Raw genomic sequence first — 26770 nt, 5'->3', positions numbered from 1 at the left:
TCCCAGGCTCTGGTCCTTTCCCCCAAGACCTCAGTGCTCAGGTGCACTCGTGGGTGCCCTGTTAATCCTGCAAGTACGTCAGGCTGCACACTTCTCCCCATGTCGGGATTCGACGTCTTGACCGGATGGTGGTTTACTCTTCTCATGCTCATGAGTAAAACGAGAAGTCTTTACACAATTTACCAATACATACTGACCTCCAGAAACCTTGAAACTCCTTTATTCTCAACTGCTGAAATTGGTTGGGTTCCCCCAGTGGCTCAGCGGGTACAGAATCCACCTGCAATGCAGGAGTCACAGGAGGCGCAGGTGACGCAGGTTTGATTCCTGGGTGGGGAAAATCCCCTGGAGGAGGACGTGGCAACCCACTGCAGTGTGGACAAAGGAGCCCGACAGGCTGCAGTCCAAAGGGTTGCAAAGAGCCAGACATGACTCAGCAACTGTGCACACGGGCACACACTGAAAGTGGTTAGCCATCTATAAAAGTCATTTTAATAAGCTTTTAAAGTTTATTTATATGCACAGTTTTACATACACAGGAGATACATACACAAGATGTTTTAAAGATTCTTGTAAAGTCTATTAGTTGACATTGTTTAGAAAGTCTTCTTACTGGTGTGTGTTGTACGTAAAGAAAAGTGCACAGGCTTCCGTGTGCAGGGAATTAGGCACCAGCACACATCACTGTGCAGCCACCCCCCAACACAGCACCTGCGACCAGCTCAGGAGACGCCGCCACACCCCTCGGCCCTGCAACTCCGACACGTGACACCGCTTTTGCAGCTGATGTCAGTGGATGCGCTGACATGTAGGCTTTTGTGTTTTTCTCCTTTCACCCCACATTATGCGTGTGGTGTCTGCTGTGTCCTTGTGCAGCAGGGGGCTTTGCTTCCTGCTGAGGTCCCTGCAGCTGTGTCCATCCACTCAAGAGTCGGTGAATGTTTGGGCTGTTCCCGGGCCCTTACAAACACTGCTGCTCCATGCATCCTTGGCCATGTCTTGTGGAGCAGGTCAGCTTCCATAGGTGAGGCCAGTCTCCACAGTGGCTGGACCACTTGTCACCCCATCAATGACATCATAGGAGTCCTATAGCTCTGAATCCCTGCCGTGACTTTAAATCTCAGCTCTGAGCAGTGGCCCCTTGGCTTCAGCTGCTTCCTCTGATCACAGTGGGACTCAGCGTCTTCTCCTGGGCTTTTGCCCATGGGGATGTCCCATCCAGCAGGGTCCTTGTTCCGGACTCTTGCCCGTTCTCTGGTCGGTTGTGGGTGTTGCGCGGGTCTTCCTTCACCTGCCCTGTCCCTCTCCTGGTGGTGCCTTTGAAACCACAGAAGTCTCAGCTCTAATGCAGCCTAACTTACACTGGTCTTTTCTAAATTAAAATGTAATCTAATCTGTATTATTATGCCTACATTATTTTGTACGTTTTTATAAATAATTTCTTTCAAAAAGTGTATTATTTTTCCTAAAAGGATGTAACTAATGTAGTCTCTTCATATTCAGTTTATGTCTCTGTTTATTTGCATGTTCTTAGTCATTTTTTTTATACACAAAATTAACAGCTTTTCCAGTCAGTTATTACAGCACTCACTCTTGAAATAATAAATGGATTTTAAGCATATTTTCACTTTCACTGTCCAATAGAATTTCAGTGTAGAAAGCAGGTCAGCAGAGTTTGTTTCCCACATGAAGTCTAACTTGTGTACCAGTATTTGAATCGGTAAATCCGAGTGGGCTAGCTCATTACAGTACAGCGATTAGGCGCGAGGACGACGGACAGACTCACTGGGAGCCCACAGTCGAGACTTCGTAAATGAGGGTGGAAGGCTGGCAGGAGATGCGGGCTTGCAAGCTTGGCTGGCCACCTGCACCTTGTTCTGTGAATACAGATCACGGCACCGCCAGGCCGTGCCCATCACACTTAGTCCCCACTTCCCTGCCCTCTGCCTCCCATCTGCCACCTGCCAGGCTGGTCCACACCACCAGGCTCAACCACATCAGGAGGCTGGTCTACACCACAGGCCGCTCAACCACCACACGTGCTGAGGGTATGCCTGGGGTGCTGATCGCACCTGAGCCTGCAGCACTGATGTCACAAAGCACCAGCACACAGGCTGTCATGATGGACTTATCTGGGGTGGAAGGTGGGCACCAGCTTTCATTTCTAATACTCCCAGGATGACTCAAAGGTGCAGTGGAGACTGCGAACCGGAGTTGGGATGGTTTTCCTCGCCCTGAGTTAGGGGCCTAAGCATCCTGGAGGCTCTGTGACCTCCCACTGTGTCCACCACGTGGGGGCTGCTTCCATAGACCCCGCCCCACGGACAACAGCGTGTCGTCCCACAGGCGCCTTGTGAAGGGCTTTGCTGTGGGACGGTAGGCATGTGAGACTCAGAGCCTGCAGAGTTGCCCACCTGGTCCCCGAGTGGACCTGCTCCGGCCCCACCCCCTCTCCTGCCCCGCCCCCCTGCTCCCACCCCGCCCTCTACTCCCGCCCGGCCCCGCCCCCTAACCCGCCCCGCCCCCTAACCCGCCCCACCCCCTCTCCCGCCCCGCCCCCCTGCTCCCACCCCGCCCTCTACTCCCGCCCGGCCCCGCCCCCTAACCCGCCCCACCCCCTCTCCCGCCCCGCCCTCTACTCCCGCCCGGCCCCGCCCCCTAACCCGCCCCACCCCCTCTCCCGCCCCGCCCCTACGCTCCCGCCCCGCCCCCTAACCCACCCTACCCTTCTGCCCCGCCCTCTACTCCTGCCCCACCCCTCTCCCATCCCGCCCCCTCTGCTCAGACCCCAGCCCCTCTGCTGCCCCGCCCTGTACTCTGCCCGGCTTTCTGCTCTGCCAGCCCCTTGTTGTGATCCTACACGGGCTCTCCTTTGCAGCGATGGTAGGTTGTTCTTTGAGGAACGAGGGCTAGGTGGTGAGGGTCAGCAAGTCTCTGTGTGCCCGGCTCACCAGCAAACCCAGGGACTCACCAGGTCGCTCAAAGGCAGCTTGGTCTCCAGTGCTTCCTCCCCATCTGCCCGAAACTTCCAATAAAAATAACATCTCAGGCCTCACAAAATATGAAAAGATTTGACTTCTGAAAACAGTTTCAATTTGTTCAAAGTCAAAAACAATTTCTTCCGTCTGTCAGGCAGCCCCTTGACGGGCTGCAGGAATGTTCTCTGCTCCCCTCCAAGCTCGTCACAGCAGCAGCCCCAGCGGTTCATCTCGTGGGTTTGGGTGGTCGGGTTTATTATTAATAAGGGACTGTGTACAGTGGGTACTTGGCATACTTGCATCGGCCCTACAGCCCTCAGAGTGTGGTCTTGAGAGAAGGCAGGCTTGGCAGGCCGCATGCTGGACGCTGCTTGGACCTCACCTATGAAGGAGATTCTTGTTTGTGTAGCTCACAGAGCCCCTGGCGTTAGCATCTCCAGTTTGTAAGCATTTGAAAATGTAGTGCAGAGCTTCCGTTGTGTCGTTTCTTGGGGTTCTTTAAAAAATGAATTTCTTTTTGAATATTTCATTGAAAGGTTTGTTACATTTAACATTCGTGGTGCTTTTAATTTTAAATAATTCTGCAGTTTTCCTGATTGATACCAGTTAATGCTATTGATTGGTAAAACACTGAATTCTTACAGTTGATGGCAGTTTTCATCTTATTCAGCATGAACACATGCTTTTTCATCTGTTTTATTTAATATAACCATGTTTAAGGCTCTGAGGTACTGTCTTTAAATTCATATAAAAACAAAAAGTCCAACAGAAGACCTGTCTTTGTCCTCTGGACAGTTTGGAACTAACACAAGTGCATATTTCTCTGGTAGTTACAGCCACAGCCTGGGGGGTGGGGAGAAGGCGCCCTCACTTGGAGAAGTTGTTAGCTTTGCCTAAAAATGGCTCAAAAGGGTGGAGATAGGGACTTCCCTAGTGGCTAGGTCCAGTGGCTAAGACTCCCCACTTGCAATGCAGGGGGCCTGGGTTCAATCCTGGGTCAGGGAACTAGATCCCACATGCCCCAACTAAGAGTTCATGTGCCGCAACTAAGACCAAATAAATAAAATAAAAATAAATATGAAAAAAATGTAAAAGAAAAAAAAGATGGAGCTAGAAGATGGGACACCAGACCGCGAGAGTCGTTGTTTGTCCTGTTTGTAGGGTAAGGCACTCCTTCCTCGGGCACTAACCTGGGAGATGTGTCTGGTGGCACCTGCTCCAGGGACCGCTGAGCCCCGGCCTCTGCCCCCACCAGGTGGGCACCACCCCGAGCCCCTTCCCAGCCTGGATTTCCTTGAAAGCTTGTCCTCTGACTACCCTGATACCCCCAGGGGCAGAAGGCTGTCTGCATCTTGTTTACCTCTGTCCCCGCCGACTAGTTCACTGCTGGCAAATAGTATATTCCCTGTAAGGCTGTCAGATGAACTAGTGATCATCAATAGAAATTAATTTTTTTAAGTAAAAGAATTCAAAACATTTGTACTCATTTACTAAAGGTGTTTTGTCACTGCTGGAGCTTTCATTTAAGGTGGAGACGTCTCTTGAGAGGCGAGGGCATGTATATCTAGAGCACGAGGAACAGAGCCGGCATCGTCTGCTCTGAGTCCTCTCCTTTCAAGGAAACTGCCAGGTCTTTTTTATGGGGGAGGAAGTCAGGGTTTGGGGACTTGCATTTGTTTCCCTCTGATTCCATGAGAGCCTGGCAAGGTGCCCTCTCCCACCCTGGAGCTGGACGAGGGCCTCGTGTGTCCGCGGCGGCCCAGGGCCTGTCAGATGCACCTCCTCCGTGAGGACCCTGCAGGCGGCTCAAGCAACAGGAATACCATCCATGTCCTGGCCTGGTGGGTGCCTCGGAGGTACCTCAGTCCCCTCCAGGGACAGTGGTTGTCTCCCTGGACGGCGCAGGTGCCCCCACACATGTCTGGGTCCTGCTGCCCCTCCCGTCGCTGTTTACCGTGGGCGTGCCCTCTCTGCTGTCACCGGACATGTGTCCTTGTTGCTTCTCAGAGCTCAGGAGCTCGTGGTGCAAGCCTGGGCTGTGGCTGAGGCAGGGAGGCCAGCAGTTGCCTGGCGTGGCCCGTGCCATGCGCTTTGCAGGGGCAGTGCATCCATGCTAGCGGGGCTTCCTGGGCAAGTCGGGCCAGCTGACACCCAGCGAGTGGGGTCCTGTCCCCCGAGGACCCTGCTTCCCGTCTGCTTGGTTTACTCCTTCGGGCCTTTTGGACGGACCTGAGGGTCAGCTCCTTGGACAGGCGCTCTGGTCGTCCTGCGGCTCGTCCTCCTAGTGGCCTTGGCCCTGGCCCAGCGCTGCAGCCAGACACCAAGCCCCCCCCCTTGGTTCCCTGTTTCTCCTGGCCCTCCCCGGTGGGGGGGGCCCTCCCTGTGCTGCTGTGGCCTACCATTTGCATTCTGTCGAGTGTCCACCTGAGGCTGAGAGGCCGTCAGGAATGCCAGCAGGCTGCGTGTTGAGCACCTGATATGCAGATTTCAGCATCTCCGTGAGTGGGATTTTTCAGCCGAGACAGACACAGACAGGCTGAAAGTGCTCAGAGTGGTCCGAGTCCAGCCCTGGCTGCATTTGGAGGGAGCCCAGGGAAACTTGCTCGAAAGCGGAGGTGTGATTTTATACCTCCGGTCACTTCCCCCTACCTGGCCGCATCACCATTCCCCTGGCCTTTCTTGCTGGTGCCTCTGGGTCTGTAACCCCGTCTGTGCCGCTCTGCCAGGTGGCTGGCTCACCTGCTCGCACTTAACACATGGAGCCTGGGCAAGCCTTGCTGCTCCGAGGATGGCGGGTCGTCTCCTGGGACACCAAGAAGGCCTGAGACAACAGCCCCGGCACCCCAGTGGGCCATTCCAGGTGCACTCCGTGTCGGGCACCCTCCTTGTGTCTCCCTGGTGGGTCTGGTTCCGGTCCTGCTGCAGCGGGGACAACTGTTTCCAAAGGGTTCGTTCTGCCTGACGCTCATCCACGGCGCCCTGAAATCCATGCTGAAACAGCCTCAGCGGAGTGCTGCCTTTAATGTGAACCTACTTAGGAAAACCCAACACCAGAAAAACAAGGATGAAATGAAACTGATTATTTTCCCGAACCAGTGTAAAGATCAATTTCAAAACTTCCAGGAATGGGAAAAAAAAAAGCATCACAATGAGAAAACGAGACCCGACTCCAGAAAAACAAGCTCTTGAATATTTGAGTTAGGAAGAAACAAGTCTTTTCTTCCCAGTGTTGGGAAAGTGCAGCTCTTTGGTCTCATGCTTCTTCTTAGCCTTGTGTACACTCCGGTCCCATGGACTTCACTCCCGACACTGCTGGTCACCAGGCGCGTGGAGGATTTCCCCACAAGGGGCAGTTCCCTGCAGCACTGGGTGGGGGTTCCTGCAGTTTAGCTCAGAGGAGGCATCAGATCTCACAGGTTAAGGGCTGAGTCAGATAAGAAGATGAGGGACTTACCTGCTGGTCCAGTGGGTAAGGATCTGCCTGCCAATGCAGGGGACTTTCCTTGTGGAAAGATTCCACATGTTGCATAGCAGCTGAGCCCGTGGGCCACGACCACTGAGCCTGCACCCCTAGAGCCTGCGCTCTGCTGTGAGCGAAGCCACCGCAATGCGAAGCCCACCCACCACAACTAGAGAGCAGCCCCCTGCTTGCCGCAACTAGAGAAAGCCCACGGGCAGCGTCCAAGACCCAGCATGGCCAGTGAATGAATAAATAAATTTAGTTTTTTAAAAAGATGAACAGCCTGAGGAAGACATACAGAGGGTGGTATGGAAAAGTCCCAAGTGCAGAAGCCTCTGATTCATGGAGTCGGGGGGCCCCCTCTTGGTATGGACATGCTCACCAACCCGGAAGCTGTCACTTGGTTTCTGGAGGCTTCCTCACATGGGCGTGATCAGTTACCAACTCCACTTCCAGCCCCTCTCCTCTCTGGAGGATTCAGGTGGAGCTGGGAATTCCGAGCTTCTCACGAGGCTTGATCCTGCTGCTGACCCTCCTCCCACAGGAGCCCCCCCCCCCCCGCCCCCAGCAGAGTCAACTCATTAGAACACAGGATGCTTCTCATGCTCTCATCACTCAGGAAATTACAGGATCTTGGGAGCTCTGTGCCAGGGACTGAGGGCAGAGACAAGTATTTTCTGTGACCTCACAGCATCAGAATATAAGCCACATTTTAAAGAGAAATGAGAAACCAAGGCCGACCTTGTGTGAACAGCAGAGTGTGGAGCCAGGAGCCAGGGGTCCCATGAGACTGAACCTCAGAACGACTTCACCTGGGCTGCCCATCCTCAGTGCCCCCTGGACCACATGGTGATGGTTAATACCTACTTACAGCATTGATCACTCCAGAATCACTGCAGATGGTGCCTGTGGCCACGAAATTAAAAAACACTTGCTCCTTGGGAGGAAAGCTATGACAAACCTAGACAGCATATTAAAAAGCAGAGACATTACTTTGCCACTACAAAGGTCCGTCTAGTCAAAGCTATGCTTTTTCCAGTAGTCATGTATGGATGTGAGAGTTGGACTGTAAAGAAAACTGAGCACTGAATTGATGCTTTTGAACTGTGGTGTTGGAGAAGACTCTTGAGAGTCCCTTGGACCACAAGGAGATCCAACCAGTACATCCTAAAGGAAATCAATCCTGAATATTCATTGGAAGGACTAAGGACTGATGCTGAAGCTGAAGCTCCAGTCCTTTGGCCACCTGATGCGAAGAACTGACTCCTTGGAAAAGACCCTGATGCTGGGAAAGATTGAAGGCAGGAGAAGAAGGGGACGACAGAGAATGAGATGGTTGGATGGCATCACCGACTCAATGGACATGAGTTTGAGCAAGCTCTGGGAGTCAGTGATGGACAGGGAAGCCTGGCGTCCATGGGGTCACAAAGAGTCGTACGTGATTGAGCCACTGAACTGAACTGAACAGCATTAATGATGAGGTTTAAATACTCCTTAACATGTGATGGCTGACAATAAGTGTATTACTGCAAAAATACAGTCGTGCATTACACTGTATTTGTATAAAAAAGTGTGTTAACACACACGCTAAAGGATACAAATGTAAAGTGTACACACAGACCCGCACACACCACAGGTAGACTCAGAGGAGACTGAGTCAAGTACCTCACTTCAGAGCATCGCCAGTGCATCCCCGTGGCTGTCAAGGGCCTGGCAGTGAGAGTCAGTCAGTCTTGCCGTTTGCAGCAAGTGGTACTCTCAAATACTGTTTCAGAGACTCTGGGTCAGGCAGCACTCATAAGTGCTAGTAGACAAGATCAAGTGACACTTCTGAATACTGACAGACAAGGATCGGGTGGTACTCCTCCGTACTATTACAGAGACATGGGGTCAAGTGGTACACATGAGTGCTAATTGACAAGGTCAAGTGGTACTCCTAAGTACTGATAGACACGGACCAGTTGGTACTTCCTAGTACTGATGGGTACTCAAGGTCAGCTGGTACTCCTGAGTACTATTATAGATAGAAATATCAGGTGGTACTCTCGAGTACTGATGGAGACACCTGGTCAGGTGGTACTCCTAAGTACTGATAGACATGGACCAGTTGGTACTTCCTAGTACTGATGGGTACTCAAGGTCAGGTGGTACTCCTGAGTATTGATAGAGACTCAATCAGGTGGTACTCCCAAGTACTGGTAGATAGGTTTCACATGGTACTCCCTGAGTACTGGTAGAGATGTAGGGTCACGTGGTACTTCAAGTACTGATGGATACTCAAGGTCAGGTGGTACTCTCGACTCCTGATAGAGGCACAGGTGAGGTAGTACTCCTGAGTGCTGATAAAGACTAAGAGTCAGGTCATACTCTTGAGTACTTATAGATAGAAACACAGGTTAGTTGGTGCTCTCAAGTACTGATAGAGAAACGCTAGCTCCTGTGGCCAGTGGGGTGGCATGTGGTGGTCATCGTATACAGGCATTTTGGAAAACAACTTGGATTCTTCAGGGTTATGATGTCATTTTGTTGTATATAGGTGTTTTGTTCATCTCTTCTGTGGAAATATTCCTACATGTGGGGGATGATCAGTGTTAGTTGCTCAGTCGTGTCCGCCTCTTTGTGGCCCATGGGCTATATAGCCTGACAGGCTCCTCCATCCATGGGATTTTCCAGGCAAGAGTACTGGAGTGGGTTGCCCTCTGTCCATGGGATTCTCCATAAACAATACTGGAGTGGGTTGCCATTTCCTTCTCCAGGGGATCTTCCCGACCCAGGGATTGAACCCATGCCTGTCCTAGCGTTGCAGATGGAGTCTTCACCATCTGAGCCCCCGGGGAAGGTGGTGGGAGGATGATATTTACTCATAAATGTTGGCCAACATTGTTTCTAACAAAAACAACAAAAGGAAATGTCTGAAACCGTCTCCTGTTTGGGAAGGGGTTTTCTGAATTGGGCTTTGCTCACCTCATGACGCGTTTTCCCACCATCACGAATGCTGTTTGCATTCTGTGGACAACAGGGAAGACACCGTGTTTCTCACAGAAGGATGGATCCCACGTGGCCTGGTGTCTCGGTGCAGCCCTGAGGAGGACAGGTCAGACGCCGGTGGCCCTGAGACGGGGCGGTGGCTTTGGCCTTTGTCAGTGTCTGTTAACCAGATTTGCCAGTTTTCTTCAATGGGGCTGTGAACAGCCGCTGCCACCACCAGAAAACCACAAAACACAGGATTTCGGCTTTAGTCCTGCTTGGCGAAACACGCCTTACCTCAGGAGGCAGCTGCAGGCTGGGAAGAGCACGACTGCCCCTCTGGCAGGTCTGGCCAGGCCCCCGGCTGCCTGCCCACTGCCCGCGAGGCGGGCCGCATCGCTGTCACTCGTCCCTGTCGCAGACACAGTGCTTCGGTTGGCACAAAACCTCCTCTGAGGCTCGGCCTGTCTTTGCTGCCGTGAGAAAGAAACCACACAGCTGCACTCCTAACTCAGGCCCTCCTCTTATGGAAGAATATTAGAACTTCCTTCCGCAGGGGATTTGTGATAGGTAGCGCTGGCTCTTTGTGCTGACTCCGTCTGCATTTTAAATAGAATGCAGTTGTATAACATGTTCCTGGGAGAAGATCTCTCCCTTCAAGCCCCCGTCCCCCTCTTTCCCATGAGACGCTCTCTGGTGTTGGCGGCATCCTGAGTGGGAACCACCCCTGCCCATCACAGTCCTGCCTTTTCCAGCTCGTGGTGCAGGGGGCCCTGGGGTAGAGCCTCCAGTCACCCACCCCCGCTCTCTCCCATGCTAGGTGCCGTGGCCAGCACGGAAGTGAAGATGAAGCTGCAGGAGTTTGTCCTCAATAAAAAGAAGGCCCTGGCTCACCGGAACCTGAACCACTGCATGTCCAGTGACCCTCGCTACTGGTACGGGTAAGTGGAGAGGCCCAGGCACACGGGGTCTGCAGGAGACCAGAGGGGCGCTCGGTTCTCCATTCGGGAGACGTGGGATTAGCCGCTCCCTGAGCCAGCAGCAGACGCGGTCAGACCCGAGTGGTCCAGTGGTCAGTGCACGTGGCGGTCGTCCAGATGCCGAGGGGGCCGCTCTTTAAACAAACATTAAAGGGAAACTCGTGGGGCAGGTGTCTGACCATTATTCTTGGCTTCTCACGCAATTTTTGGCCACAAAAGGCACCTGTTAAATCGGAACTCTGGTCTAAATCGTCCGTATGCACCTACTGAATTTCTGCCCAATGTGTTATTGATTCCTAGGCAAGTCAAAAGCACCTGTGGTCTTTTTATTGTTTTTATACTAAGAACCTCTCCCAGACCCTGCGTAACTGACAGAGACCACAAAGTTTCTGTTTGTGCTCAGAAGCCGAAGAGCCTGGCAAAGAGGACTTGAACTTGTTGGCGGGAATGCTTGTGTGCTGGGTCTTTCCTGTGGGCCCACGTGTAGCTCTTAGGGGCTGTCCACTGACCCAGGCCGAGCTGGAAGTGCACTAACAAAGTTCTGTAGCTTCAGACCATGGTCTAGGGTGCCCCCCGGGTTTTTTTTTCCTTTTTTTTTTTTTTGCTTTGCTGTAGCTTCCTTCTCCTTTCAAGGGTGATTCTGTCCTGGAAGAAGCCTCATTGGGCAGTTTTCATAAATGAAAATGGAATCATCATTCATTCACGGGGGAAGCGTAGCTCTCGGTTGTCCCCGAGAGGGACAACCCTTTTGCTAACATGCTGCCCAATTGCGTTGAAATGAACCTGTTTGCTTCAATAGATTCGGCCTAAAGGGCGTTTCGGTTCTGAAGCCGTCTCCGCTCCGAGTGTCGGCAGCCCGCGCACCCCGCGGCCACTCGGGCTGCACCCACACCCGTCAGCTGCGGGCTCAGCAGCGCCACCACCTGCCCAGAGCCACGCCCGGCGGCCGCGTGCCCTGAGCGCTGGACACTGGGGGCTCGCAGGCAGTCCTGGGGCCGTGCTCCTGGGGGCCCCGCGACAGGGCGGCACTGATCCGTCGTCTCCCCACTAGTGACCGCTCCCTGGGTTTTGTGCTTGGAAAGCTCTGTTGTCCTCCTTTGTAGAGGGGGCCGCCAGGCAAATGCCCTGCCCTGTAGTAGCTTGGGCAGGGCAGGAAGAGAAGCTGGGTGGGGTTGGGGGGGGTCCAGGACCCCTGGGAGTAGCCTGTCAGGCAAAGGTGGGCAGTGCTCCTGGATTCTCCTTCGGGGGAGGTGATGTGATCTGCCGGTCAGGAAGCTTTTCAGCAGAGGCCCTGGTCTGAGAGCAGCAGGGGTCTTTAGGAGCAGCGCTAAGAAGGCTGTGGGCCCAGAGGAGGTTGTGGTGGGAGAAGGGTCTTGGCTGGCCACGCCGGAGTCCGTGGATGGTGGCCACAGGGATGTGAAGGGAAGATTGGGGTGTCAGGACCCCTGTGAGTGGAGAGGTGGGGCGTCCAGTCTCCAGGAATAGATGCCATGATGATGTACTTGCATGTAAAGAGGAGACAGAGTCCATGGGCTGGGAGCTTGCATCACCTCTTCGCTGGGGGCTGCTGGGGAGGGGGGGGTCAGCAAGGAGCACCTGGGAACTGGAAGGGGGAGGAGGGGGCACACAGGCTGGGCCTGGGGGCAGAGTCCCAAAGGGGTGGACACGGCAGCTCCCTGGTGAGCAAGGTGGCCCAGACCTGGAGGAGGCTTGCTTTCCCGGGGAGATCCCTCTTTCCCAGGGGACAGGGCCGTGCCTGTTGCAGTGGAGAAGGATTTGCTTCAGTAGAGTCAGAGGGAATGTGCCTGTTTGCCTTGGACTTGGCAGCCTTCTTGTTTAGTCACACAAACCAACCCAAATCGTGGATCATTTCCACTTGCTGCATGATGGCAAGACGTTGCTGGAAAACCCGTCTTTATAGAGAAAAACTTCACCTTGACTCCAGCTTCACTTCACCCCTGATGGTCAGCTCAGGCGTCATGGACCTGAACATAAAAACTATATTGTTAAAACTTCCAGAAGAAAATGTAGGAGAAAGTTTTCATGACCTTGGTGAAGAGGTAAGCAAGATCTTTGAACACCAAAATCATCAACTATAAACCAAAAATGTAAACTTAATCAAAACTTAATACTTTCACTCTTTGAAAGGCACCCTTAAGAAAATAAAAAGGCCAGGAACAAAATATTCACAATGAATGTGATCAACTGAGCCCTTAATCCAAAACATATAAAGAAGTCCTACAACTCAAAGAGCTTCCCTGGTGGCTCAGACGGTAAAGGATCTGCCTGCAATGCAGGAGACCCAGGTTCAATCCCTGGGTTGGGAAGATCCCCTGAAGGGAATGGCAACCCACTCCAATATTCTTGCCTGAAAAATCCCATGGACAGAGAAGCATGGCAGGTTACAGTCCTTGGGATCGCAAAGAGTCAGACACGACTGAGCGAGTAGCAATTAACTTCACAACTCAATAACAAAAAGACAAGCACCCTACTGAAAAAATAGAGGCAAAGACATGCACCAATACCTCACAATGAGTTTGAGCAAGCTCCAGGAGTTGGTGATGGACAAGGAAGCCTGGCATACTGCAATCCATGGGGTCGCAAAGAGTCGGACACGACTGAGTGACTGAACGGATTACCTCACAAAATAAGATGCAAATAGCCAGTAATTTCACAAAGATCATTTGTCACCCCGGAAATGCAGTGCACAGCGAGACGCCCCCTCACACACAGGGACGGCTGAAATTGAACAAACCCCGTGCCAGCTTTCCAGGTGGCTCAGCCATAAAGAATCCACCTGCCAGGAGATGCAAGAGACGAAGGTCCGATCCCTGGGTCAGGGAGATTCCCATGGAGGAGGAAATGGCAACCCACTCCAGTGTTCTTGCTGGTACGCCCACTCCATGGCCCGTGACCCAGTCTCCTAGGTGTTTCCCTGGGAGCAGGTGAAGTCTTCCATCCGGGCAGTGACTGTTCTGATGGTCAGAGCAGTTCTGCTCAGTGTCTCCAGAGCATGGAAGTAGCTGAGTGTCTGCCGGCAGGTGATGATGACACGGGCACCTGCTTTCTCATCTGCTCAGCAAGGCCCAGGGCGGCGTGCCCACACCTAGAAACATCAGGCTTCGGAGAAGACACAGAGTCTGTGCCTTGAGATGCCGTCTGCAAGCGGTCCTAGAGTCGGCACAGCCAGTCTGTAGGGACAGGAAGCCAGGTGGCAGCAGCCGGGGCGGGGGCAGAGGCCCTTCCCGTGGGGGTGACACTTCTCGTTGCTGTACTGGCGTGGTTCTGCAGTGGACATGGGTCAGAACCCCCAGCATCGGGCTTATCGGAGGAGACTGTGCTGCCCGTCATGGTAGCCGCCTGCCACGTGGGCTCCAGGGCGTCGAAATGGGCTGTGTGGTATGTGTGTTACAAGGGTGTGTATGTCTGTGTGTGGGGGTGGGGGGGTGTCTGTGTGTGTGTGTGTGTGTGTGTGTGTGTGTATCTGTGTGTGAGTGTGTGTGCCTGTGCCGTGGTTGCATGTGCGGGTGGGGTGAGCGTGCACGTGCACGTGCCCCTGCAGCCAAGGACAGGCCTTGCCCTTGCTCACACCCCCGGCCGTCACCCCCTGGGGCGTGCGTGCACCCTGGGCCCTGTGCCGAGGGCCGGGTCCCCCAGGAGGGCCGGTGGCCCCTGCTCCTTGGGAGGCCTCGGCCTCTAGTGATGAGCCGGTTTTCCTCTGTTTTGCACGGTGTTTGGAGGCCTGGGGGAGCCTGGCTGCTGTGAAGTCTGGCTCCATCCTCGCGGGTACCGGTGGGGTCCAGCTCTGCCGGATCAGCCTGGCCGCTGCCCCGGGCCCAAGTTCCCTCTCGGACGGCATGGAGCAGGCCCACTGGGGGCTCAGGGGCCAGCCGCCACCTGTGCTCCCAGACGAGAAGGCCGGACGGGAGGGAGGGTTTGAGTACTGACGGCGTCTCAAGAGATCAACACAGAGGAGACAGTCTGCTAGATCTTACATTGAATGTACTTCTGGCTTAATTGTAAAGTCTACCATCAGAATCTAATGACAGTAGTTGTTATTACCTATGAGGTTTCATTAATCGTAATTATCCATGTTTTGAGATTACATAACACACATACAGGCCTTTCCGAGCTTCTCATGAAGGAGAAAGTGAACTCTGTCCTTGCTTAGACCTCGGCAGCGACTGCGCGGTTTGGAGCCACTGAGGCCGCGTTCCCTGGAGGCTGTGGCCTGGAGAAGCCGGGTACAGAGACGCCCTCAGACCTCAGTGGGGTCGTGCCAGGCCGGACTCCCGAGTGAGGCCTGGCGGTCCGACGCGGCGAGGGCGCAGCCGGCGTGAGCGTGGCCGGTCCGGCCCTCAGCCTACAGCCCTGGCCCCCGACCTGCGTCCTGGGGGGCGGTGAGGCTGCAGCCGGGCAGCAGGCCCGTCCCCAGGGATCTCTGAGTGCCCGCTGTGGCCCTGCCCGGGGGATCCGTGGATCTGGGCCCGTGATCACCGTGTTCTTTGCACCCATGTACTCTCTCAAATATTTAAACATCCACCTGTAAGCGTTTGAGTGCTCACATTCTCAATTCAAATAACACCAGGTGCGTGGGGACGTGGAGTGCTGTGTATGCAAATAAATAGTCTAACAAATTCCAAATAAGTAAGTTGGCTAATTTGTTTCAAGTCATTAAGCAGATTACACCGCGTACAGACTCTTGGAATTCATTACACCTTCAGTGTTGCTAGTGAGACTCTACGTTTGCGGACGGTCATCGCCAGCGCGGCCAGCACCCCCCTCCGGAGGCCCGACCCCCCCTCGAGCCGCCTCTGGCAGCGCCCTGCCTGTCATTCCATTTGGGGCTGTGTCTGCTGGCTCACAAAGGAAGCAGATTTCCTGGGATCAGTTCCCAGGGCCCAAGGTGCCGCCAACCCCTGCCTCCCCAGGGGAGGGGAGATGGCCGGGGTGACTGTCCCCGGGAGGGGGCCTGCCCCCACGTGGCCCCTGCCCTCCAGGACCCAGAGGCTACCAGCTCTGGCCCCACGGGCCCCGGCCAGGTTTCAGCCACCTCCAACAGCACCTGTGTTCCTTGCACCTGGAGCCCCTGTCTCCCTCCCCTGAGGACAGGCCCCTCGGTGGCCGGGGGTAACACCCCCCTCAGCTTGAAGACTGCCAGGCCAGGAGACACTGGGAGCAAGGGGGCCGGGCAGAGCCTGGGGATTGGACCGAGCGTGCAGCCCTGTGGGCCGGCCGTCCTCAGGCCCACGGGCCCCGGGGAGGCTGCAGGCGGCCGGGTCCACGGGCTCCCCAGCGGTTTTGTACCATCGTTTTGGTCCTGCCCCAGGAGGAGGCCATGCTTCCCAGGAGGCAGCTGCCGAGCCAGGCCCGTGCGTCAAGGGGAGAACCGCCCTCGTGGGCGCCGGGGGACACTCTGCCTGCACGGCTGGGGCTCCGGGTCCCCCGGGGTCACTCAGCCTCTGCCCCCCGCCCTTTCTCTCCAGGAAGACGCAGCACAGCTCGCTGGACCAGAGCTCCCCGCCCCAGAGTGGGGCGTCGGCCTCCTACAACCACCCGGTCCTGGGCATGTACGACGCCAAAGACGACTTCCCCCTCAGAAAGACAGGTGGGTGCGGGATGTCACGGGGGTGGGGGCCACCCGGCAGAGGGGAGAGGGCCCACCCCACCCGGGGTCCTCAGGGTGACGTCGGCTGCCCTGTCACAAGCCGGAAGGAGAAGGGTGTTTAGACAGAAGCGAGGCGCCCGGGACCCCTGGACTCTGTCCAGTGGTGATGCAAGCAGGTAGTGGCTTTTAGGAAGGATCAGAGCAGCCCTATGTCTTGCACTGGGGCGCTTAGGAGGGCAGGGGCCAGCGAAGTGAGCCTCTCCCCGAAGCTGCACCCCCTGGAAGCCTGGCCACCCTCCTGGTTGTACAGGGCAGGGCTCTGCTCTCAGAGGCAGCAGGTGGAGCCCGGCCCTCATGGGAAATGCCGGGCTTCATGGAGTGGGTGTGTGCAGCAGCTTCTTTTTCATAAACATGAATTCGTTTTCATTCAAAGGTCAGTTCCGGACAGAGAGGCTTTGGAACAGCTTCTCCGCCCGAGTGGTGGGGTACCAGGAGCAGGGCTGGGGGCCCCTGCCACCCCGTCCTAAGGACACACTTGGGGCCCCCCATAGGCAGTGAGCCCAAGAGGACGTGGTGTCACCAGCCCCAAACAGGAGCTGGACGTGAAGGGGACGCTTCCGCTCAGCCCCAGTGGGCTTGACCCACATCCCGGGTGTGGGAAGGAGGGGCCACGTCCCAGTGCTGGACCCTGATGGGCCGGGTCCCCAGAGCCCGGCCGGGTCAGAGGGCGGCGTCTGCACACATGGCTGGGATTTTGCCTAGGCTGGCAGCGCTTTACTGGTGAAAGCGCGAGCGTAGCTTCTGCCCTCTGCCCTCCAGTTTGAGCGCATGGTTGTCCCCCGTCATCTGCCGAGAAGGGCTGTGCCTCTCACCGAGAGAGCCTGCAGGCTCCACAGAAAGAGGCGTCTGTCGGGATCCGGGTCAGCTGTCCCAGGCCTGTCCTCCACGCCCTGTTCTGCAGCTGGGGCTGGGATCAGCCACACCGCTGTCAGTAAAATGGGGCCCTGTGCGAGGAGAGACCCCGGGCGCCTGCCCCAGGAGGCCTGGCCCTGGGGGGAGTGGAACCCAGGGAGCTGGGGGGCTGGCTCTGAGCGAGTGGCTGGTGGTTCTGCAGCTCGCCTGATTTGCAGCCTTGAGCTCCATGACAGATTCCTTAGGCTCTCCTGACCTGTTTCTCTTCTGTAAAGTGGGTGCGCTGAGTGCAGAGCGTTTGTGCCTGCCCTGGGTGTGGTGAGTGGTGCCCACGGCCCTTGGAGCCGCGGGCGGGGGAGGACGTGCTTGCAGTGTCCGTCTTCTAAAACGGCAGCCCTGGCCCACTAGGAATAGTAATGATGCCAAGGTTTCAGCGGCCGAGTCTAAACCCCTTAGGGGAACCAAGTGCAGCGCGGTGTCCTGCGTCATTCTCAAAGCACCTACTTTCAAACACTTGTCGCTGCTAATTCTAAATAATTTCCATCCATCTATGCATTCAGCTCCCCGGTGGCTCAGGCGGTAAAGGGTCGGTCCGCGGTCCGCAGTGCAGGAGACCTGGGTTCGATCCCTGGGTCGGGAAGACCCCCCTGGAGAAGGGCGTGGCACCCCACTCCAGTATTCTTGCCTGGAGAATCCCATGGAGGGAGGAGCCTGGCGGGTTGCAGTCCGCGGGCCGTGAAGAGTCAGACATGACTGAGAGGCTGACACACCTGCTCAGCTAATCCCACGGTGACCCGCCTTCCCTCCATCTTTACGGGCAGTTTTGGGGCGAGTGAGCCTTCAGGGCACTGTGTCAGCGACTGCTGCTCCCCGGGGATCCTCTCTGGGCCCTGGGGACAGAGTCTGTGTCTGCGGGGAGCTGTGTGTCTGTTACGGACTCAGGGCTGAGGCCCCTGGGGCAGACACTGATGCTCGGGCCTCACCAGGTCACAGGGCAGAAAGCTCGGGTCCCTGGGGTTCCTGGTACTTAGTCTGGAGGACGTGTGCTCACTCCCAAGGAGGGCCCCGAGCCCAAGCAGCGGCCGGCTCCCCACATGTCTCCACAGTGGTTAGGGAGCACGCTGGTCAGGCGCGCTCCCCGGGTGCCCGGCCCTGAGCTGTGCGGCAGGCAGGGGACAGGCCACCACTGTCCACGTGCTCCAGTCCTGCAGGAGGAGGGAAGCTGCAGGGTCCAGGCCCAGGGTGGACCTGTGGGGCCCGGAGGGAAGGGCCCTGGCCCGTGGAGGGCAGGGCTGGCTTTTTGCTGCAAATGAAGAGAGGACCCAGGCCCCCCCATCAGGTCTGTGCAGAAGCCCTGGCCCAATGGCTGCCTCTGGGCCTCAGAGTCCCCCTCTGCAGCCCCCAGCCCGGCGGGGCCCTCACCACCTGGGGAGGGCCTGCCTGGGATGAGGCGGTCGGCGCTGTCGGGCGGAGAGCCAGACATCGAGGTATCTGATCGCTGAGGCCCCGTGACATGTTGAGGAGTGTGCGCAGCTCGCACTGCAGTCGTCCACTTCCTGCTCGTCCTCGCCGTGAGTAGCACGGCGTGAGGTTACCAGGGACGCGCGTGGCACGCCTCTCTGCGTTCTGGGAAGGGCAGGTCTCCCCGCAGCCCATGTCTGGTTCTGATGTGGTCTGTGGACCCGGGGGCAGCCTGCTGGCCTGGGCAGCTGTGGGCAAGGCCCGCTCTGCGCACGGCTGTGCCTGGGTGTGCTTCATGTGGGTCTGGGGCGGGGCTGCAGGGGAGGCAGGGGAAGAGGCTCTGCGGCTCTTGTGCAGGACAAGGCACTGTCTTAGCTTTCCGGGCGGGGTGAAGGGGGTTGACCCCACAGTGCCCGGCCGTGCTGGCCCCCCAAGCTTCCAGCCCTTGGGGCGCTTTTGTGTGCTACTGTCTTCCCTCAACTTTGTGCTTCTTGCAAAGTGGGTGTGAATGTGTTCAGAGGGTGTTCATAAAGGCTTTGTTGCGCTTGACCAAAGAAACTTCCAGAGATGGCACGTGTGGTTAAGTATTAATACTAAGCAGTGTCTATGTGGAAAAGGGCCTCGCTTCACGCGTTGATGTCCGTCAAACCTGGACTCCTCTTCGCGTGACAAGTGCCCAGTGAGACCTGGACTTATCTTGTCCAGATGCGTCCTGTTTGTACCTGAGCTTGGCGGCCGCCTGAAATAACGCTATTGAAACGACTGGTGTAAACACCAGTCTTAAGCACCACGTAAAGTGCTTTTTTTAAATTAAGAGATCACAAAAGAAATGCATCAGTTCAGTTCACTTCAGTCGCTCAGTCGTGTCCGACTCTTTGCAACCCCATGGACTGCAGCACGCCAGGCTTCCCTGTCCATCACCAACTCCCGGAGTTTACTCAAACTCATGTCCATTGAGTCAGTGATGCCATCCAACCATCTCATCCTCTGTCATCCCTTTCTCCTCCCGCCTTCAATCTTTCCCAGCATCAGGGTCTTTTCTGATGAGTCAGTTCTTTAAATCAGGTGGCCGAAAGTATTGGCATTTCAGCTTCAACATCAGTCCTTCCAATGAATATTCAGGACTGATTTCCTTTAGGATGGACTACTTGGATCTCCTTGCAGTCCAAGGGACTCTCAAGAGTCTCCTCCAACACCACAATTCAAAATTCTTTGAACACCACAGTTCAATTATTTGGCACTCAGCTTTCTTTATAGTCCAACTCTCACATCCATACATGACTACTGGAAAAACTATAGCTTTGACTAGATGGACCTTTGTTGGCAAAGTAATGTCTCTGCTTTTTAATATGCTGTCTAGTTGGTCATAACTTTTCTTCCAAGGAGCAAGTGTCTTTTAATTTCATGGCTGCAGTCACCATCTGCAGTGATTTTGGAGCCCAAGAAAATAAAGTCTGTCACTGTTTCCATTGTTTCCTCATCTATTTGCCATGAAGTGATGGGACTGGATGCCATGATCTTAGTTTTTGAATGTTGAGTTTTAAGCCAGTTTTTTCACTCTCCTCTTTTTCCTACTTTCATCAAGAGGCTCTTTAGTTCCTCTTCACTTTCTGCCATAAGGGTGGTGTCATCTGCATATCTGAGGTTATTGATATTTCTCCTGGCAATCTTGATTCTAGCTTGTGCTTCTTCCAGCCCAGTGTTTCTCATGATGTACTCTGCATATAAGTTAAATAAGCAGGGTGACAATATACAGCCTCGACATACCCCATTTCCTATTTTGAACCAGTCTGTTGTTCCACGTCCAGTTCTAACTGCTGCTTCCTGACCTGCATACAGGTTTCTCAAGAGGCAGGTCAGGTGGTCTGGTATGCCCATCTCCTTCAGAATTTTCCACAGTTTGTTGTGATCCACACAGTCAAAGGCTCTGGCACAGCCAGTAAAGCAGAAGTAGATGTGTTTCTGGAACTCTCTTGCTTTTTCGATGGTCCAGCGGATGCTGGCAAGTTGGTCTGTGGTTCCCCTGCTTTCCTAAACCCAGCCTGATCACCTGGAGGCTCCCGGCTCACCTCCTGCTGAAGCCGGGAGAGTTCTGAGCGCTGCTCCGCTGGTGTGAGAGATGAGTGCAGTCGTGTGGTAGTCTGAGCCTTCTGTGGCATCGCCTTTCTTAGGGATTGGAATGAAACCTGACCTTTTCTAGTCCTGTGGCCACTGCTGCGTTTTTCAAATTTGCTGGCATATTGAGTGCAGCACTTTCACAGCATCATCTTTTAGGATTTGAAATAGCTCATCTGGAATTCCATCACCTCCACTAGCTTTGTTCATAGTGCTGCTTCCTAAGGCCCACTTGACTTCACATTCCAGGATGTCTGGCTCTAGGTGCGTGATCACACCATCAGGATTATCTGGGTCGTGAAGATCTTTTTTGTACGGTTCTCAGTGTTCTTGCCACCTCTTCTTAATACCTTCTGCTTCTGTTAGGTCCATACCATTTCTGCCCTTTATTGTGCCCATGTTTGCATGAAATGTTCCCTTGGTATCTCTAATTTTCTTGAAGAGATCTCTAGTCTTTCCCCATTCTGTTGTTTTCCTCTATTTCTTTGCACTGATCACTGAGGAAGACTTTATTTCTCCTTGCTATTCTTTGGAACTCTGCATTTAATGGGTATATCTTTCTTTTTTCCCCTTTGCCTTTCACGTCTCTTCTCAGTTTATTTGTATGTCCTCCTCAGGCAACCATTTTGCCTTTTTGCATTTCTTTTCCTAGGGGATGGTCTTGATCCCTGCTTCCTGTACAGTGTCAATGAACCTCCATCCATAGTTCTTCAGGCACTCTATCAGATCTAATCCCTTCAATCTATTTGTCACTTCCACTGTATAATCATAAGGGATTTGATTTAGGACATACCTAAATGATCTACTGGTTTCCCCTACTTTCTTCCATTTAAGTCTGAATTCCAACAAATTAAAACATAAGTCAGATGCACGCATCCTGCGTGTGACCTCCGGAAACAGCTCCTGTGTCTGGTGTGGTGCCTACAGCACACACGTCTGTGCCTGCGTGTAGCGTGTGTGTGTGTGTCTGTGTGCGGGTGATGCACGTGGACCATCTTTGTCAACAAAACACCTGCTTTGCACTTTGGCTGTAACTTCACTCTTCAGTTACTATGATATCTGGGGTCCCACTCCATTTCAACACATAAAGTCAACACCTTTCCTATATCATCTCAGTTTACAAATGTTGTAGCAGTGGTAACTGTTTTCTAGCTTTTAGTTCTGCCCTCACATATGGGGGCCTTTAGTCACTCATTCTTTCTGCAGATTCGACTCCTGAGTTAAACAGAGTGTGCAGAGTCTTAAAAGCCCCGCTTACTGTACCCCACTCTCCACTCGTGAGAGGCCTTCATCCCCCTTCACTCACGCGATGCCTCCACGGGTCACCCCAGCCAGCCTTATGGGTGAAGCTGTGACCTCTCTGCTGTTTCAAAGAGCAGTTCCGTCCCCACCAGGGGTGTGCATGTCTGTTACGTCCCATCGTCCCTGCTCGGGAGTAAGCTGAGCTCCGCGTTGCAAAACCGCTGGGCCTGGTTCCCGCGGCCCAGTGTGGCCCGTGCCCCTGAGCCAGGCAGCGTCTGTGCTGGCAGGCTGTGTCTTTCTTATGTGCCCCCTGTGCCCAGCATCTGCAGGCACGCAGGGACAGTCCCTAATGTCGCTGTTTAGTGGCAGCTTCCCCATATGCTTTTCTCTCGGCCGTTTCTTCTCCTGTTGCTTTATATGTTTATATCCCTCCTTCGTCTGTCACGTATGCTACAGAAAATTGTATTCCAGCCTGTCCTTTGTCTTTCTAGAAGAAAAGAAAAGTTGCTTAGTCGTGTCCGACTCTCTGCGACCCCATGGACTATACAGTCCATGGGATTCTCCAGGCCAGAATACTGGAGTGGGTAGCCTTTCCCTTCTCCAGGGGATCTTCCCAACCCAGGGATCAAACTCAGGTCTCCCACATTGAGGGCAGATTCTTTACCAGCTGAGCCACAAGGGAAGCCCTTGTCTTTCTAGAGTTCTCCTTTTATTCTTATCAGAGTAAGTAAATGTCCATAAATCACAGGCCCCACCAGGCTCCCTCCTGGAACAGCTGGCCCCGCCCCGCCCTGTGTCCTGACCACAATGCTCAGAAAGTGCACAGAAACCGCCCGTGACCTTGACTGCGTTCCCGTTCGTGTATGATTTCCCTTTATCCTGAAGTTGATCATTTGTCTCATTTGCTTAGTTTTCTGTCTGCCTGTGTTTTTTAAATTGAGGTATAGTTGATGTACAATATTAAACAACTTTCAAGTGGACAATTTTTTAAAGTTATATTCCATTTGTACTTATTATAAAATATCAGCTGTGCGTCCCTGCTTTTAATTCAGCCCCGCAGTTTGGCAGACGAAGGAGCCTCTGCTCCGGCCCCTGACTGCCCTTCACGGCCTCCCGGGGAGGCCCGGCCTCTTCCCTGGACCCCGCCTCCCCCTCCGTCTGGGCTCTGCAGCTCCTCCAAGCTTTCTGAGAAGCTGTGTGTGGAACTTGACTTTCTGGAGTCCTTGCCTGCCGGCAGGTGCCTTTATCCTAGCCCCCGAGTGATGGATAGCGTGGCTAGGTCTAGCATCACCTTCCTTCAGGGCTTTCAGGCCCTTGTCTTACCCTGCAAGTGACCAGAACCCAACCTTGCTCACAAGGCTGACCCTTGGGCCCCGAAGCTCTGAGACCTTCCGGGACGCCCCCTTCAGGACCAGGGAGTGTTGTTCCCAGAGAGACTAACCTCAGTGACGCCAACAGGGACCCCCCACAGTGGGGCAGGGGCCACACGCTCCCTCCGCTCAGGGGCCTTGCCGTCCTGGGTCTCGGGCAGATTCCTCGCCAGGACGGACATGTGGTTGCAGAAACCTCATGCAGGTTCAGCTGATATCTTATGGGGAGAGGGGTTGTGTCTGTTAATCCAGCAGGGAGATTGGGCTTCTTTTTTTCTTTTTTAATAATGGTAAAGTAAGAAGCTCAGTGTAGAAATAGAAATAAGTGAAATGTGAAGCTCCAGTTCTCTCAAAAATGTAAAAATAGTATTAAATATTAAAAAACACAGAAGCGGGTCCTCTTGCCAGCAGGGATGGCCGTTCTGTTACTGGGTCCTCTTCCCCTTTTGACACGAACGTCCTGCCAGGGAACCTGGCCGTGCAGACAAACGCTGCGGAGCAGAGGGCGTCTCCCCGGGATCGGGGCCTCCGGAGCAGGCTGTGCGTCTGGAGCAGCTGCCACCTTGCTCGCACCTCACCCCTCATTTCTCCGGGAAGCATCCTTCAGGCGGGCTGCTCCTCCGTCCTCCTCCCAGGACCCATATTACCTCCCAGAGCCCCCCAGGGTCACGCCACTGCGGGGACCCCTGGCCCTGCCCCCTGGGCTTCTGGAGGACAGAGTCACAGCAGCCGTGAGACATACGCACGGCCTCGTTCTTAGAACCCCAGCCAGCTTACCTCCGACTCCGAGGGGAAGTCTGATCCTGTTGCTTGTTGCTCTAGAGAGGGTAAACTTCCTGTTCCAGAAAGATTAAAATCAGCAGGGCTGCTGATTACAAACAAAAACAAGAGGTAAAAAAAACTCACCAGTTTGCAGATCCACAAGTAGCGGAAGCTTGAATGAACTCATAAAGTGTCTGAAGGCAGAAGTCTGGTGGTGAGCTCACTGCCACCACGGGCTCTCGAGCTGCCAGCCTGCGGGGCCGAGACTCGGGTGTCCTGAGGCCACAGGGAGGGCCCCGCTGAGTGAGGCTACCCCCTTCCCCAGGCAGCCACGCTGACATGGGACTGGACTGGTCCAGGGTGTGGTCTGGGCTCCGGGTGCAGAGGCTGGACCCCTGCAGGTTTGCAGAGGGCTCCATTCGCACAAGCAGGTCTGTTACCAAAAGCAACCCAAGCACCCGTGCCCCGGGGGTCAGGCGACACGCAGAGGGTGGGTCTCACCTGCAGGCAGGTGGCTAACCTTTCATCCGGTGGGTTGGCCCTAGCACCTCTCAGCGGCTGGGATCCGAGCGGGCAGCCGGCTCCTAGGCCGTCACACATGGGGAATTTTTGATTTGCAAATATAGAGGTGTGTAATATAGAGGTCGTGGTAAACCGCCCCCTAGTCACCTTGACCCCAGTTGTGTCTGCCTGCGGGTAATGACGTCTCCTTTTCCTGCAGCTTCTGAACCCAACCTGAAATTACGCTCCAGGCTAAAGCAGAAAGTGGCTGAGAGACGGAGCAGCCCCCTGCTACGCAGGAAAGATGGGCCAGTGGTCACAGCTCTGAAAAAGCGTCCCTTGGATGTGACAGGTACTTGAGTGCAAATCCGTCGCCCGCCTGACTATCTCTGAGAGGCCGTCCTGCACACTCTCCCTGTAGCAGGGAAACCTGCATCTCTCTGCATCGTCCCCCACCCCAGTTCCGAAGGCGGTGCCAGCCCCCTCTGAGTCCAAGGGCCCCAGGTGGCCCCTAGCAGGGTGCTCAGAGCCCTGTCCCTGGGCAGCTTGTCTGCCCCCAGCCTGGACCCGCAGGGCATCTGAGGGCAGTCAGGCTCCCTGACATCTCGGGAGACGGTCAGGGATTCTAAGTGGAGGGTTCTCTGAAGCTGGGGTGTTTAACGGCTCCCGCCCTGTTGGTGAGCCCAGGTCTCCTACCTGCCCCTGCCTATTCAACGGCAGACTCTTCCTGGCAAGGAGGCGGGAGCTTGGGAGTCTCTGCGCCCAGGTCCACGCGCTGCTCTCGGCCCCCACCTAGTGGCCGGCCTGTGGAAGTACACCCGCCTGGTCGAGGCCCTTTCCCGGTGGTCCTGAGGACACAGCCCACTTCCTGGGGCTGTGCTGTCAGGAGGGCACCTCGCCTCCGGAGGGCGCACCCCTCGTTCAGGGGGCGCACAGCCCCGTGCTTGGAATCACGGGACAGAGGGGTTGCCTAGGTGGCCTGGAAACAGGCGGGGAGGGCCCGTGTGCACCAAGGACAGGGTTTGATGGAGACCTGAGGCTCTTGGGGCCGCCCCTCAGGAAGGAGGGGTTCGTGGGCGCCGTGGGAGGGGCCAGCCCTCCACGCCGGCTACCCGCACCCTCGGGTCCGAGCGCAGAGTCTGGGGTGAGCTGAGCGCTCTCAGCCCTGCTCTGTGGCCGGAGTGAAGCCCCTGGTCCCGGGCCTGCCTGAAGCCGGGTCTGAGGCCGCGGGCCTGGGGCGCCGTGGTTCTGGTGGAGAGACCAGGCCCCTCTCACCGTGGGTTCTGTGCAAACTCGGGCCTCTCCAGATTCAGGGTGCACATGTTCCCCCTGCACTGGGCTTCCTCTCTTCGGGGGGCAGCGGCCCCCACCGGTCAGGCCCGGCCACTTCTGTCCTGGTGCTGGCTCTGGCCTTCTTGCCCTCAGCCTGTGAGGTCAGGACCAGGCTGGGCGCTGCAATGATGAGCCGCAGCCTCGCCTCCCAGCATCTTCCTCTCTGACTCCAGAGACCAGGGCGCCCCACGGGGGCCGGGAACACGCAGCCCGTGGCACCTGCTGGGTGCTGGGCAGCATCACCCAGAGAGGGCACTGTGAGGGATGTGAGCAGGGCGGGCGGCGGGAGCCCCCTGGGCCAGGGGCAGCACGGAGATGGGGGGTGGGTTTCCAGTCCAGCACAACCCCCCAGCGGCTGGTGGGGAGGATGCTCTGAGCAGAGCTGGCTTTCCAGAACACGGGAAAGGAAGGAGCTCTGGGCAGGGTGGGGTCCCCTCCCCTGGGGTCTCGAGCAAGAGGGGGCCGCAGCGTCCCAGACAGGAGGCAGGGAGGGACAGAGTGAGGGCGTGGCCAGCAGCGGCCCTAGCTGAGTCAGGGGCGTGGCCACGTCACACCGCCTGTGCCCAGCCCCTAATCAGAGCTGCGCCCGGCGGCGAGTGGACAGGAGAAGCGGCCGCCCCTCTGACCCTGTCCAGAGAAATGCTGTTAACGTCTGAGCGTGTTTCCTTCCACCCCTTTCTGTGCGGGTCTGGCACATACCCTGTGCACACTCAATTCCTTTTTCACTCGGTATCAGTCACAACACTCCTGCACCTTTAATGATATTCCATCATGTCGATGCAAATGATACCATGGTGATTATGCATTCGTATTTACTTTTTAGACCAGATTCCTTGAAGTAGAGTGAAAAAGTAGTCAAAACACCGTTGAGCTGAAGATGGGTGAAAAACTGGAGAGATCACATATAATTTTTATTGCCCCCAAAAGTTGTCCCGGTTTCCCACACACTCTGGAGGGTTTATCTGCTGACGATGCTGGGGCGGGCCCGTTTAAAGGAGGGCGGGAGGGGAGGCTCTGTGCAGCCGGGGGCAGGCTGACAGCAGGGGTTTGCCCATGGTGGGGTGGGGTGGGGCAGCCAGCCC

The 26770-nt window shown here is 55.3% G+C and overlaps 1 protein-coding gene across 2 annotated transcripts in view; it reads left to right on the top strand.

Moving 5' to 3' along the window:
* HDAC4 (histone deacetylase 4) overlaps positions 1-26770 on the top strand; it is a 283225-nt gene that overhangs the window by 192833 nt on the left and 63622 nt on the right. For both annotated transcript variants that reach the window (XM_070463614.1, XM_070463612.1), the window contains exons 6-8: positions 10226-10346; positions 15872-15993; positions 24577-24708. In XM_070463614.1, the coding sequence (XP_070319715.1) occupies positions 10226-10346; positions 15872-15993; positions 24577-24708 (375 nt within the window). The remainder of the gene's footprint in view (positions 1-10225; positions 10347-15871; positions 15994-24576; positions 24709-26770) is intronic.

The sequence above is a fragment of the Odocoileus virginianus genome, unplaced genomic scaffold (genome assembly GCF_023699985.2).
Source record: "Odocoileus virginianus isolate 20LAN1187 ecotype Illinois unplaced genomic scaffold, Ovbor_1.2 Unplaced_Contig_5, whole genome shotgun sequence".
In the NCBI taxonomy this organism is placed as follows: Eukaryota; Metazoa; Chordata; class Mammalia; order Artiodactyla; family Cervidae; genus Odocoileus; species Odocoileus virginianus.
Note: the sequence above shows the minus strand (reverse complement) of the source record. Positions and strands in the feature narration are given on the sequence as shown.